General features: G+C 39.1%; 1 protein-coding gene across 5 annotated transcripts in view; it reads left to right on the top strand.

Annotated features, from left to right (window-relative positions):
* The window catches only part of KMT2E (lysine methyltransferase 2E (inactive)), a 63,041-nt gene that overhangs the window by 12,779 nt on the left and 34,498 nt on the right, over window positions 1–15,764 (top strand). For 3 of the 5 annotated variants that reach the window (XM_075427979.1, XM_075427977.1, XM_075427981.1), the window contains 4 exons: window positions 4,553–4,734; window positions 12,907–13,018; window positions 13,370–13,599; window positions 15,302–15,382. In XM_075427979.1, coding sequence (XP_075284094.1) covers window positions 4,667–4,734; window positions 12,907–13,018; window positions 13,370–13,599; window positions 15,302–15,382 — 491 coding nt within the window. In that variant the 5' untranslated portion in view covers window positions 4,553–4,666. Of the gene's footprint in view, window positions 1–2,433; window positions 2,524–4,552; window positions 4,735–12,906; window positions 13,019–13,369; window positions 13,600–15,301; window positions 15,383–15,764 lie in introns of all 5 variants that reach the window. The other 2 variants (XM_075427980.1, XM_075427978.1) reach the window with 1 other exon arrangement.

Here is a 15,764-nt window from a genome sequence, read left to right as displayed (position 1 = left end):
TAGAAAATACCACGGAATAATTTGTCTGGCCTCTGGACACTTAGAGGATGATTGATAGTTGGGATTATGAAACCTTGTTGGAGTCATCTGGACAGTTTGGCTAGACTTCAGGTTCTTATTTTCCAAGTGTGCTTTCTGTCTAGGTGATCTGTCATCTGCTTGTTTCCTGAAACTGTTCTGTATAGCTTTTGATGGTCTTAGAAGAAGTAAGTGGAAGGAGGGAAGAAAAGACATGCTAATGCAGTAGCCCTGGAGTTCTTTCTGCCAACATCAGATTCTGGCAACTGGATTTCATTTTGAATGTTTGGATCCTGTAGGATTAGGTTAGGAAATACTGATGTAATTTGAGGAGATTACCCATTTACCTTCTGATTCAAGAGTTGAGCCCTCTGTATTTGGCTTTTTCCCTCCTCCTTTTGCCAGTGAAATTTTTTTTTTTTTCCCTGCTGTCACACAGTTGATCTTAGAAGGACATGGCAGAAAGGAAACATGTGGTCTTTGTTAGACCACAGAATAATATTGTGTAAGTGGAATACCTCAGGGAGAATATGTAACTTATTTTCTGTTGTTTAATGCATAAATGGTGTTCTTTGTACAAAGCCACATAGATGAATAATTTGGAATGTATTGTGCTGTTATACTTCTGTTAGAGCACAGTTCATTTAAAAAGAATGGTTTTGGTATCATAAACAAAGTGTATGTTGAGGCTTCAAATATTTGAGGTTTAATACGACTCTCGCGTCAAAAAGCTCCTGTGTGTTCTCTAGAGAGAAAAGGAACTGCCATTGAATATGTAAACCAATGTGACTGGTTAAGTGCGAGAAGTTTCTTGCAGGAGGTTGATCTTATGCAGGATAAATGTTTTAACCAGATTGAACAAAAAAGTTTGTGCTTTTTACAATGAAAATCGTATTATTAGGGCAAGATAAACTTCTAAACTGCAATTAAATAAAAACAGCATTTCTTCAGATAATCAATGTGTTTTCACGTATTAAAACTGTGCTGATAGGGTGATAATGAAGAAAATTTGATTAATCTAAGAAATTGCAGAAGTTCTTTTAAAGCTTATCACTAAAAGAATAGAGTAGGCCCTAGCAAAATTGGAGGTCCTCTACTGTTGAGATTAAGGTAAGGTAGATGAGCTACTTTGGCGAATAAAGAGCTGATTATTGAACCTTTGGACCAGCAGATTTTATATAGTGCCTTTTAAGTAAGTGACCCTGAAATTAACTGGACAAACCAGTGTGGTCTCTCTAATTTTCAAATTCATGTACTGCTTGAAGAAAGACTTTCTTAAACAGTAGATTGTGTATAGTCTCCTTGGACTGTAGGAAGACTGCTTCTCTAGCACCCTTCTTTAAACTCCTCCTGGCCAGTTACTGAAATGAAATGCACCTATGAAAACAGTTTGCTAGAAGGCCATGGGTGAAAGATTGTCAGAGTTATGAAAGAATAATGACTTGAAATAGATGGGTACTTGCAGAAATTTGAAGGCATCATATTATGGTAGTATTTTACAACTCATTTATAAGATCAAGCTTCAGAGGATAAGCAGTCGGTTCCCAGTGATTACATTATTTTCTGTTCTGAACTTTCCAATCTTTGTAGTATAATCCAATAAAAATACTGGGAATATTTTACTGTGTCATGACAATGCTTCTGATTCTGACATGACAGTTAATATTTTCCTTCATCCTAAATCTGACATCACTGTGGTGTTCGTCATTGGATGGCCTATAAGGTCACAGTTCTGCTAAGTTAACATAGTGTAACAGATTTATTCTGGGTCCTCCCCCCACCCCCTTTACAGGAATTTGTTGCGAAGACCTACTTATAAATAATGAGCTATGTTTGTTTGAATTAACTTGTCTGTGTAGGTATTGTGAGCTGGTGACTGCCTCTGTTCTTGTGTACTTCAGTTTAGGCAGAGGAAAAGCATTGGAGCGTTTTGTGCACGTGTGTGTGTGGTGAAGACCTGAAATCTTAGGGTGGTAAAAAGTAACAAGTTAGTGTTACAATCATGCTCTGCTTCCTTTTAGATGAAACAATTTCTGTTTAATGCTGTTTGGCAAAATAAATTTGAGTTCCTCAAGTCTCTGATTTTTTGTTCAGTGTAGATTAGTTGCGTACAGCTCTTGAGTGAATTCTGGCTAAGTCTTAAAGATGTATTTCAGTAGCTTGCAGTAGGGTAAGATGTTTGTCTTGGCTCTGTCCCTCTCCCTTTTTTCTTACAAGAGTGGCGAGGTATTTGCTTGGTCAGAGACGATGGCATTAACTGGGCCATGCATTAGCAATTAATTTTCTATCTATACAGAGGTCTAAAAATATATACATGGCTCTTCTTTTTCTGCATTACTTTTAAAAAAGAAAAGGCCTAAAATTTTGCTTGATTCTCAGATTTGGTAACAACATCTCTTCTTTCTGTGTTGACAGTGAAGGTCACTTGAATATGGCATGATTGGGTAACCTCAGTTGTTTTATGTAAGTTTGCAGATGTCATAGCCCCTGAGGAAGCTGTCTAAGGTAGGTTCTTCACTTCCATCAGTTTCCTGGGCATTTTTGCCTACATTAACTTCCAGTTGTTGCTCTACATGGTCAGAAGCGTTTAAAGAAAATTCGATTAAGAAAAACCACACCACCACCAAAAGCAATTTTAAGTGTGAGAAAAGTCTGGCTAAGTGAGGATCTTGATCCCAGGCAGTGGTGTCCAGTATGTCGTTCAGACCTATTTTGAAACACACTAAAACTGTTTTTCAGAATTACCTAAGTACAAGCATAAAATAAAATCTCTATTATGCTAATGATTTATTGGCATGGGTGAAACTGTACAGTTGGTACTGGAACAGCCCTTAACTTGTGATAGCCGATTTACCTGGACTAAAAAAGTTGATGGTTTTGTTTCAGTTATTGGGTAGGAATTGATGTAAATTTGTTACTACTTCAGAAGAAGAGAACTAAGTAGTAAGCTGATGTTTCGTGTAAGTTGTAGATGAGGCCATTCAAGGTTCTGCCCTGTGAGCAGAGTAAACTGTATGGTGGCAGAATGAGCGCTCACTCAAACTGTAAGAGGGGCTTGGGGTTTCTTTTATGCCTACTATTAAAAATATTCTACACCTGCTATTGGTTTAGTGGGGTTTTCTTGCTGCTTATTCTTGAAAATGTTATGTTATTTCCTTAATTTTATGTATGGCTAGTGATATAGGTTGACGTTTGTGGCATTTGATAAGAAAATGCTTCATGTTTAAGTGAGGAAAGCAAGATACCCCAACAGCTAGTTGGCTTGATTGCTTTCCAGTTCATTGGTGGATCGTGGCAGGACCAAAACACAACTTCTGTTTAGAGGGAGAATGAACTGTGGAATGTTTAGGCACTTAAGAGCATGCCAAGATGTTTGATGTTAATTGCCAGACTTCAGTAGTGAAATAAAATTTAAGAAGTTAGATGAAGGCTACATGCCAGTTCATACCTTAGAGATGCCCTGTAGATAGCACTTCTTCATCGTGAAAATACAAACTTTATCAATAAAAGGACCAAATTCTGATTGAAGTCCACAGTGCTTTTCTGAAGTCTTTTTATAAGTACCCCATTTTTCACTGGAGGCTTGTTTAGTTTTTTGTTGGCAATCTAGTGTTTGGCAAAGATGAGTGTGCTAAAAAATGTTGATCTCAAAACCGTTGGGCTTTTGTAGACTTCAACTAAGATACTATGCTTTGACAGGTGGGAGGAGTGTATTTATTAGGCACTGCATATGCTTCATTGCGGAGTGGTCTATATTCTTGCAGTGTCGACATCTTGGAAGGAGTTTGCAATTATTCATTTTGCAAATATTGAAGATGTGGGCATTTTCCTCCAATTACGTGGTCACTCATGGAAAGCCTTGTCTTTAGGCTGTCAAAATGCATTAGTTCACTAGTCTGCGAATGGAGACGGCCGAGGTACTGTGTACATCTTCTCTCCTGTACTTGGTTGGGTGTTCTGCCCTACGCGGTGAGAGGAGTGGGAGACTAGTAATAGCTGGCACACGGGTGGGATTGTTGTTGACTTGTGTGAGTCAAGCGGGTTGTAGTTTTGCTCTACAATTAACAGCTACTACTGCAACACAAACAATGCTCTCTGAGAAATAGTTGAAAAATTCTGTAACCGGGTTTCTATTGAAAATTACAGCAACTGGGCTCTGACAGTATAGAGCAATAAGCATACGTACTTGACATTCAGTAAGTTTGCCGTAAAGTGAATATTTGTCAGCTCACTGAACGTGATAAATGATTTTTGTTTTTCATCGCTAATTCAAACGAGAATATTTTTGTCAGTTTGTAATATTTTTAAGTTCAGGCCTCTAAGATCATCTCGCTCTTAAAAGAAGTGTATTTGAAGTTAGCAGCTTTTAAGGATGATTAGGTGTTCTCTTTTCCTTTTGCTTGTGTAAAATAAAACATTGTGACAGATGAAAGTGATTTTCCCCCCCTCCCTCACCCCCAATACAGGATGTAAAATTGCCTGATTTTAAAATGATCTGACTCAGTCTTCTGCTTTTTGTTTGTTTGTTTAACAGGGTTTGTGGATGCACTTAGATGTTTGCAATGAGCACTGTGGCTGGCATGCCCCAGTGTTTTGGATACCAATGCATAGGACTCCGTAGTAATCGAATTTATCAGAAACGAACGTCATGAGCATAGTGATCCCATTGGGGGTTGACACAACAGATACTTATTTGGAAATGGCTGCAGGCTCAGAGTAAGTATGTGACCATAATTTGTAAGTTTTCTTACCTTTTATTATTTTTATTTTTTCCCTAGTGAGTATTTTTGAATACAGTTGGAGAGGACTTGGGAGTCTCCTTAGTTTTATTGAATCTTTAGTTACGTAAATTTAATAACTCCCATTCTTAGTACAGTTTCTTCCTCTTCAGGGAGAGCAAAGGAGAGGAGCTAAACTGTTCTACAGAATCATATTTTTCTTGCTTATCAGACTGAGAAATACAGATGTTGCCTGGTTTGCTTTTCATACTTAAAATACTTTACTGTTTCAGTTTCCTTTTAACTACATGTAAAATATTTTTGATTTCCCATGTTAGAAAGATAAATTCATTTGGTGTGGTAAATTACAAGAAAGTGGTAGTAATTAGACAAGGGTGCCTTTAGTTTTGGAAGTTGAAGGCCTATCTTAGTAGTCTCACACCATGTCTTCACAAAGTTATTTTATAGTGAAAAGCTATTAGAAATTCACTTACCAATCAATCATTTCAGTTAGTAACTGTGGATAAATTTGTATGAAGTATTACTAAGAGCCAATGAAATCCTGAATTCAGGAAACTGTTCCTTTGCATGAAATAAGCCTAGTGAATGTCTGGGGTTTATGAGGTTTTATTTGTTTTGGTCCTTTTTTCGGGGTGGGAGTGTTCTGGGTTTTTCTGTTTGTTTTGGGGAGGGGGACAAGAATTTTTTGTGGGGGTTTCTTTTTGGTGGTGTAGGTTTTTTGTGTGGGGTTTTGTTGTTTGTTTTTTTTCCCCCTCCCCTCTACTGGTGTCTGAAACTGAGTTGGCTAGAGTTTAGGTATTGTTGATCTCCAACTGGAGATTTTTCCTGTCAAACGATCATCTTTCTATGTGTGTAGTATCAACCTGTCTGTCTAATGTTGTGAGAGGAGAAACAGCATTTTGGAAAACTTAGTTCTTTGAGAGGTAGAAGATGAAGGTGGTGTTACAACTTCTACCAGTATGCATAGGTACATCATCCTATTGAGCTCTATATATTTCAGAAAAGTAGCTGGATTTTTTTTCTCTCTCTCTGTTGCTGTTGCATTAGTAGAATATATGACAGGTGAGTTTTTTGGGAAGAGATGGGTGTCAAAAGATGGTGAAGGTGATGTTAGATCAAGAGAGTTTGTGTAAGCTACAGTGAATCATGTATACTTTGCATATACATGGGGAGGGGGAAAAACCCAGTTTATTTCTTAGATCTAACAAGAAACGTAAATTTCATTGTTTATATTAATAATTTGCTTGTTGGTTGGGTTTTTTTAACCACTTGAGATGCTGTTACTCTTTGCCTTCCTCTGAGCCTTTCTGTAATAACACTAAATGACTTTCCCTATCTTTCATTGCCACAAAAATACATTTGCTTGTTAGATATTGAAACAATGGATTAGACTTACTTTGCATACATGCTTGAAATCTTTCATAAACCAAAAATAAACTTCATAAAGTGGTCCTTGATTTGAAAGCCTTACACAGTCTTTGCTTGAGGGAGTGTGTGCGAAGTAATACTACTTCGTTTAAGAAGCAAATGGCTTTCATTCCAAGATTTGAAAGAAGTGTTATGCACTGTGAGCAAAACTCTTGAACAGCTTTTTAATGGGATGTTTCTCTCCTGTGCTTTCAGTTACAGATGAGGCTATTCTAAACTCACGCCATTTATCTGAAGAAAACCCCAGAATTTGCAGTTTTAAGCTTTTTGTCACATGAGATTTTTAAAGTAGTTTTGTTGATCTCTGGTATCGTGAACACTGGTTTCTTTGCTGCAGGAAATTTTTTAACTTCAGTGACCTGTTCATAACTCTTAATTATATTTTCCTGTGGTTTTCTTTTGTGTTTAGACAAGGTCATGATTCCCGAGGTTGCTGACACTCCTTGCAGACACAGCATGCCATGCTGAAATTAAAATAAATAAATATAGTTGTCAGTATAAACAAGAGAGAGTTCACAGTGAGTTATCTGCTTGATACTGTGGCATGGCGACCCAGTTAGGAACTGCTGTTCTTCATATGTGAAGTGACTCTTACCAGTTAGGTTAATTCATGTCATCCCTGCTGTACTTATACTGAAAAATGTGTAGTTACGTGATGAACTTATGCTGATTTAAAAACCATGTCTAAAGAAGTGTGACACAAAGGTGTGTCCTGAACCTGCCAGCGTACAGTTGTAAACCTTTTTTGTCGCCATCTATGGGATCTACATGTTTTTTGTACTTTTTCTTCCAGAGTGTAGCATGTTGGATAGAGATTGTATTGATAGTGATCATCTATTGTCTCTGAGCAAGTTCTGCGGTTTTCCCGAGAGGGAGGAGTTGGAATTTTGTCACTGTGACTGGCAGGTCTGCTATTGCTTCATCAGTTGTTGAAACATGAGCAAACACTGGAATGAGGGAATGGCAAACTCGATTATGTGGGAGAAGGAGCACAAGAAAGATCTTGGTTTAGTGCAGTCTATTCGTGCCGAGAGAGCTTTTCTTATGCTTCAAACTAAGAGATAAGCCTGTTAAAAAGGTGGATAGTTTATGTGATTACATAGTTTCACATATTATTTTAATAATTGTAGCAAATAGCTATGTGGAAAATAATTCTTATTATAAGGTGTGAACATCTTAAAAATTGATTGAAATAGGTACAAGTAACACAACAGACTAAGTGAGCTCTGCAGTGGTGGATTGATCTTCGTAATGCCATAGTAGTCAGAACACATACAGATTTTGCCTTTATTTGTAAAAGGCTTACGAAAGATGAATGTGTGACTTCTTACTGTTAAAGACCTTACAGCATCAGAGAATCATTCAGGTTGGAAAAGACCTCTTAAGATCATCAAGTCCAACCGTTGACCCAACACCACCATGCCTACTAAACTGTGTCCTAAAGTGCCACGTCTGCACATTTTTTGAACACCTCCAGGGATGGTGACTCCACCACCTCCCTGGGCAGCCTGTTCCAATGCCTGGCCACTCTTTCAGTAAAGAAATTTGACCTAATAGCCAATCTGAGCCTCTCCTGATGCAACTTGAGGCCATCGCCTCTTGTCCTGTAGCGAGTTACCTGGGAGAAGAGACCAACACCTGCCTCACTACAACCTCCGTTCAGGCTGTTGTAGAGAGTGATAAGGTTCTCCCCTCAACCTCCTCTTCTCCCGGCTAAACAACCCCAGTTCCCTTAGCTGCTCCTCGTAAGACTTGTTCTCTAGACCCTTCACCAGCCTCGCTGCCCTTCTCTGGACACGCTCCAGCACCTCGGTGTCCTTCTTGTAGTGAGGGGCCCAAAACTGAACACAGTACTCGAGGTGCAACCTCACCAGTGCCAAGTACAGCAGCACGATCATCTCCCTGCTCCTGCTGGCCACACTATTGCTGATACAAGCCAGGATGCCGTTGGCCTTCTTGGCCACCTGGACACACCGCTGGCTTGTAACAGTAGGCAGAGCCAGCAGCCATTTTGAAAGGTTCCAAATGTGCATCCTGAAGTGAGAGTGTTAGTCTAGCTTAAGAGCATGAGTATAAGCTACACATTAGGAAATGCCATGGATGGTACTGCTCTCCTGTTTTTGCTATCTGTGTGTTTTTTGGAGAGAAGACTTGTATAGTGAATCCAGCAGCCACAGTATATGGATCATTATATGGAGTTCAATATCCAGGACAAAAGATTATGAACATTGTGGTAGTCTTAAATAAATGAAAACCTACCCACAATTAGTGTTGTTGAAACAGGTTTTTGTTTGGGTGTGGGTTCCCCCCCCGCCCCCGAAGTGTTTTGGGGCAATGGGAAGCTTGCCAGTTGCTACAGACAGTGTCCAGCCAGCTTACTGTTGTAGGGCCTTCTATGAGATACTTAAGGTAGCATAACCCACTCTATGGTAGAGAAGTAGTGCTCGGTTCTTTGTTGACTAGATAGTGAGGCCCATCAGATGTGTTTGGTTAGATGAAGTGTCTTGAAATAGAAAATACTGTTTTTCATACAAAATACATTACATTCCTTTATTTGAACTGACCTTCAGCCAAGTACTGCTCAGGTGTGCTGGTGCAGAGGGAAAATAAACCTGAACTCCTTGAAAACCAGACCTGTCAAACTGGTGTATGGCAGGTTAATGCTCCTGAAGCATGCTTGCAAGCAAGAGGCTTCATTTGGAGTTTTGACAAATGTTTTCAGGAAGTACTATTAGCTAAGCTTTTGTAGCCTAAAGCTTGGATAGCCACCTGCCTTTGAACATTTTGGTTTTAGTGAGATTCTCTTTTCCGTTTGAATACCTACATTTTTATAGAAGTGGTTGATGGCCCCAAATTCTAAGGACTGATTGTGTTTTGGGGGTTAGTCAAACCATCATTTTTTGTACATATATATATATTATTACATGGTGGAAACAAAACAATATTTAAAAGGAATTGGGCAGGTGATACCGGACTTTTTAAAGAACTGATGGTTACTTAGGATGGTTCATAGTTGATTCCCTTAATACAGGTTAACTATAAGCTTGTAGGGACTGAGTTTTTGTAAAACTGTCTGAGCTCATGTGTTGCTTATTTACTTTCTCGCTGATGCCATCTGCTGGCAATATGCAGGATGTTTTGCATTGTGCTTCTAAATATGAACAGTAGCAAATGGCCCAGAACATGAGAGTTGTTTCACTTGCAGAATGAAAATTGAGGGCTTTTTAAAAATAAGGGTATATTTTGCTTTTTTTATTAATTTGAGAAAATAAAATATTATGTTCCTGTTTTCAAGTTACGAGAATGTCTTAAATCATAACATCCCAAGAGCATGGGAGAAGTTCTTGTGGTGCTTTTTATTTTGTTCTTTGTGATTATTTTGCGTAGTTGGAATTGCTAATCACAGTGCTAAACAAATGTATATGACACCTTAGCTAAATGCCATGGTCAGTTTATCATGGTAAGATTCATTTATTTTAGGGCATAATGTTAGGATTTTGGTCTAACTTCAGATATATCACATTGTGATGCAGACAGTTTTGATGAAAACTAAAATCACCATAAACGTCTCCCTCAGTTAAGAGGCAAAGAGTGCAGTTGTTTGAGGTGAAGCTGAAATATGTGATATACCTGGAAGACTGACAAGCTTAGTACTTCAGTCTGTGACAGATCTGGCTTGTGTCCAAAAATACAAGCAAGGAAAATTTCGTAGTGTTCTTTCAGATGTGAATGCTTACACTTTTTGTTCCTGAAAACTTGATTTTTGGGATATCTGTAAGAATGCTAATGATGAGATTAAGGGGAGTGTCTTTAATACAATAGTTAGCACCTTACTACTTGAGCCAAAAATTTTTTATAATTTGTTTTTAAAGGTACTCCTTCACAAAGCTCTCTAATTCTGAGATGCCTATTTGAGAAGAAGGCCTTGACCGTTGGACAAAGGATAGTATGGAGGGTGTGTTTTCTGTTTAAGGTCAGGGTTATGCACGTGGTAGGCAGAAGAGGGCTAACAAGGAATTCAAAGAAGGACATACTAAAGTGTTGGCAGACCTGTCTGCCAGAGTTAGAAGGTTGTCTGTTCTGTGAAGAGGTCGTACTCATTCTGTCCTGCTTATGAGACGAATATCACTTTTTCTATTGACTGTAAAGGAAACCTGATGATTAACTTGAATGCCCCACCACCATCTTCCTGTATTTCTCAGTCTTCGCGCTGTTCCCCACCCCAGTCTAGCATTTGAGTGGATAAATGGAACAGTAGCAGTTAGATGCTCACTAGAGCTTTCAATTTTTTATAATTTAAAGAAATATCTGTGCCCCCTCTGGATAAGCATTTGAAAAAAGCTTTGCAGAAAGCTGACTGTGCACTGATGTTGTGTTTATGTTAACACTTTTCTAATACAAAGATTTAATTGTCTTTGTGTCTCACCTAAATTTCTCCCACACTTTTTCTGGCTTTCCTTGCTCAAGTAAAGTTGTGCTTCTTCCGTTTTAACCCTGTATTCTGAATCTGTTTTATGGGTATTAGAATATAGTTAGGGATAAATGCATTTGTTTCTGTATTTTAATTTTTGGAAGTGTAATGCTTCTGCTTCCCACAGCTGTTACACCTCTAAATACTAAACTTGGTTCTCTTAGGTGGTGTATAAAATTGTTAGAAGTAGGTAGAAATGGATTTAGGGAGTAGAGTGTACTGTCTTGCTGCATATTTTGCAAGAGATTTAGAGTACCTTTTTAACTTTTGTAGGCTGTTGATGAAATACACATGACCTCTCTTCTTAGGACATTTCCATTCTGCTATCTTCCACTGAGTGCTCCCATGTTGATGTAGCTGGTATTTAGGTTGTTGTTTTAATATTTGTTTTTGATTAAGGAAACTCTACTAAACTAATTGTGGCGTTGCTGAAGCATGGATTATACCTGAATTCCACCCCTGTCCTGTATAAGTAAGCCTTCCTGCTCTGAAGGCTGAGGATTTTCCATGTACTGAAGCAACAAGACCTAGGTTGAGCACTGAACGTGTAGTGGTTAAGAGTAACCATGCTGTTGCTTTTCCCATCCCATAAATGATGAGGAGTAGTGGGAGAAGCAATGCAGTGGTCGAGACCCTCTTGAACTGGAGAAGGATTATTTCTGTCCTAGCTGTGGCGGATGGATAATCAATGCCTCATTCTTTGGTATTTTAATTGGCTAGATCATCAGAAGGATTAACTGGACAACGATAATGGTGTGTGAACGCTGCACCAGTGCATTATGTCAGTAAATAGGTACAGGCAAATCTGTTCCAAAGGCCCAGCTTTTCCAACTTTTGTCTGTTTTTTAAATCATGGATTTGTTGAACCTGGCAAATTCTGAGCTGGTTCTAGAAGGTAATTCCAATAAACTCTTGAGTAAAATAATTTTCAAGATGAGAAGTGGTGTAAGAGGGTAAATGAGGATTTTTCTGGGTTTATGAGATAGTGAAGGGCAAGTCTCCTTCTCTGGAGATATTGAAGACCCGCCTGGACAAGGTCCTGTGCAGCCTGCTGTAGGTGACCCTGCTTCGGCAGGGGGGTTGGACTGGATGACCCACAGAGGTCCCTTCCAACCCCTATCATTCTGTGAAAAATACCCCACTGATACCTGTTTTAACTTAAGGTTTAGAAATACCAATTTAATTTGAAAGATCAGTTCATGGAACTACGAAGATATTTGTGATGGGAAATAGACTGCATGCGTAATAAAACTAAAATTGGAAAAGTGAACTGGGCTTGATTTGTGATGTGAGTCAAAAGGTGCTTCAGTTCTAGAGATCGGTATTTTGCCCAGCTTTTCAGTGGTTAAAAAAAACAAACCCACAAAAGAGACCCCAAGAAACAAATCGACAAAAAAACCCCACCAAACCAAAAACAAGACCAAAAAAATCGCAGGTAGCTGGGTTCGTTTGAAGTTTGTCCTGGTCTGATTGAATCATATGGTGCAATGAAAAAGCTACGAGTTGCTGACAAGAAGCGTCTCAGTCATGAGCATATGTGCAGACGAGTGTAGCTGCTGAGGAGAGGTAACGAAGGTGTAATTCCTCGTGCTCAGGAAGATCTTACGATTTCAGTGTTGCTGTATCTGTCCTGTCTGTCGTGTTGTGGTTTAGTGCACGGAAACCGTAGTTTGTGTGTTAGAGAAGGCACCGCCTTTCACTGCGAAACCTTCTCTCGCAGACTTTGTCGTTTGCTTTCTGTTCCGTAGCGATAGATGGATGAATGGCCTTTCTTAGAGAGATGGGCGCGTTTGTCGAAGTGGTGCGCCGCCGCCGCCGCCAGGTGTCGCTGCAGGGCGGCGCGCGGGCGGCTCGCGGCGTTCCCGCTCCGCCCCCTGCCCGGGTGGAGCCGGAGCCGAGTGCCCGCCCCTCCCCCGCAGCCTCTGCTCCGCGCCGCGGGCCCGGCCGTGCGGGCAGCCTGCGCTGGTCTGTACCCCGTGTGCGGCGTGCGCCTCGGTAAATACCTTGTACCTCTGCAGGGGTGCGAGTTCTCTGCCACTCCAGAAGCTTCATTTTAAATGAAAGAAGAGAGTTGGGTTTCCTTTTTTTTTTTTTTCTTGGAGTGACGGGGTGGTTGGGTCTGTGTGAGTTTGTTCTTCCCCCCCCCCCCCCCCCCCCCCCAGTTAAAAATTGTGCAACAAGTACCTGTTATTTCTTAATTTAAATTACATACTAATCGTATTTATTCTTCTTCTGTCTTTTGCCTCGCAGACCAGAATCTGTAGAAGCTAGCCCTGTGGTAGTTGAAAAATCGAACAGTTATCCACACCAGTTGTATACCAGCAGCTCGCATTCGCACAGTTACATTGGTTTGCCCTATGCAGTAAGTTTCATGCCAGGTATTCTGTGTAAAATAGATTCTGTCAAATCTGCTGCTCTTAACTGGAAAAATGCTGATTTGTGCTTATGTTTTTATGTCTTACCGGGAGTTGGGTAAGTTGGCTAAAGATGGTTGATTAGAAGGAGGATACAGAACATAGTGTACTTGTGTGTAGAACATAGTTGAGAGGTAAAAACCAAGAATAAGCAATGATAGAAACAAAATTTGAAACTGTTACTGAAAAATAAGAAGTCTCTGAAATTCTTTACAAAGTGAATTGTGGCTTTTTGGCTTAAGTAACTGTTGGTGTATGAATGTTTAAGAGCTATAACTTAACTTTCCACAAAAATCTAGGACCACAACTATGGTGCTCGGCCTCCTCCAACACCTCCAGCTTCTCCTCCTCCGTCAGTGCTTATAAGCAAGAATGAAGTAGGCATATTTACCACTCCCAACTTTGATGAAACCTCCAGTGCTACTACCATCAGCACGTCAGAAGATGGAAGCTATGGAACTGATATTACCAGATGCATTTGTGGCTTTACACATGATGATGGATATATGATCTGTTGCGACAAATGCAGGTAATGAATATTAATTTGAAAGGTAAAAATGACTTAAAACTTCAAGCTGCATAGCTAAATGATGTTTTAAGTATGTTGAGTCGTAGGAAATTTCCTTGCATCCAAACAGTGTTGGAAGGTTGCATGGCTAAGAGGCAAGGTAGTTGGTTAAGGCCAGTGAGTATTTTATACTTTATTCCAGTCTGTCTTGATTACTCATGTGTTCATGCCTTTATTTATGCATTGTTGCTTAAAAAGTGTATATCTTTTTCTACTCTGAAAAGGATATCTCTTTGGTATTTTGTCCAAGTTATTTGTTAGTATGGTGAAATAAAGACCTAGGGACTGGTTCTTAATCTGCATGTACTGAGTAATGAAGCATCTTGGTACATTACGTATATGTAAATTAAGTAACTTGTAGGATGCAAAATAATCTGAAAGAAACTTCTCAAATATTGGTTTATCCATACATGATTTTTCTGATAAGAACTCTTAATTTTTAAAGGACATAGTTTTAAGAATTTTAATAACTATGAAAAGACCAACCTAGATCCTTAGCGAAGAAACTGAAGTTAAATGTTTTAACCTCTGTGTTCATGCTGAGCACCTACTTGATCATAGTAAAGTAAGCGGGTGCCATTAAATACTTGGATTTGGAAAAAAGAGTTTAGAAATTTGGAGAGCTGATACATTTAACAGGAGAAGACAAATCTCGTATTTCTGGACTTACTCAGCATTAGTCAGTATTTTTATATTCAATATACTTAATGAACGCTGCTGAATTTATTAGATCATTGAGTATTTCTGAAATGATTGTTATGGCTAATTAAAACATCAGTTTGAGCTCTGTTCTTCTGTCTGCTTATGTATTAATTTTTTATGGTCCTTGATTCTGATAACCTTTTCCCTTATTTTGGAATGTATTCAGATATTCTTTCAGCAGTGGAGCTGTAGGCAGTCACCGGTCAGGTGAAATCTGCTTCTTTTCAAGAAGAGATTCTCTCTGAGGAGTTGGAGAGAGTTCTGATTAATTCACAACTGGGAAGATAACAACAATTTCTGTTTATTAGTTCCTTGTAGCAATGCGGGGATGAGTATAAGCTACTGTTGTAGGATAGCCTTCAGTGTGGCAAGCAGCCTTTCTTCCCTGACTGAAAAGCAGTTAAAACTCTTCCTGTGCTGCACAACAGGGCTACCAGTCATGTGGGGTGTGTGTATAAAAAGTATCTTCTATTAAAATACATAAATAAATAAACCCGTATATTTGTATGCATATGTTGATACAGAAAAATAAAGCTAATATGTATATATTTATAAAAAGAAATAGAATGTTTTTGCTTAAAACCAAAACTGTTACTGTATAAAGCATAAGTCTTGTTGCTGAGGGTATTTGTGTCTGTCTTGTTCTCTGTTGTGATGATTTACCATTTTTTATTTCCAGTGTTAGAGAAAAATTTCCAAGAGGGAAAATGTGTCTAAAGAAGCAGAGAGACACCGGAGACAGCCACAAGATTGGAATTACAGTGATCAGTGGAATAGAAAATCAGCTAGCAGAGTGGTGGCGAAGACAGTGATTGAGATGTAGTTTTAGGCAGTGTTCAATCTAAGTAAAGATCATGATGAAAAAAATCATGGCTTGCTCTGTGTGTGTGTATGTTATGCACACAATTTAAAAAATTATATGTAACATAAAAAGATGGTTTTTTGTTTGTTTCTTTTAAAGTGTCTGGCAGCACATTGACTGCATGGGGATCGACAGGCAGCATATTCCTGACATATATCTGTGTGAACGTTGTCAACCAAGGTGAGTGATTTGGTTGATTTTGAACTGTGAATAACTAGATTGAGTAGAGAATATAAAGAGAGGAGGTACTGGAGCAACCAACAGATGAAACACAGACCATGTAGCATAATCATGACAATTCTAGTTCAAGGAGCTACATTGCTGATGCAGATAATCTTACCAGTCTCCATTCCCTTTTTCACAGTAGTCATTGTTTCACCTCAGTAGGCAGCAGGGATAAACCCTTGAAATGCTTTCTGAAATACCAGTGGTTCCTGCATCCTTTCTCAGGCTGATGCATAGACAATAAATTCCGTATTTTGTTTTATGTTGAGAACTGTTAACAGCAGTGGTTTCAGGTCAGCTGCCCTGCGAGTATTTCTCGGTGTCTTTTGGGTTTATG

This window comes from Opisthocomus hoazin, chromosome 8, assembly GCF_030867145.1.
Source record: "Opisthocomus hoazin isolate bOpiHoa1 chromosome 8, bOpiHoa1.hap1, whole genome shotgun sequence".
In the NCBI taxonomy this organism is placed as follows: domain Eukaryota; kingdom Metazoa; phylum Chordata; class Aves; order Opisthocomiformes; family Opisthocomidae; genus Opisthocomus; species Opisthocomus hoazin.
This window is presented reverse-complemented; position numbering and strand designations above follow the sequence as displayed.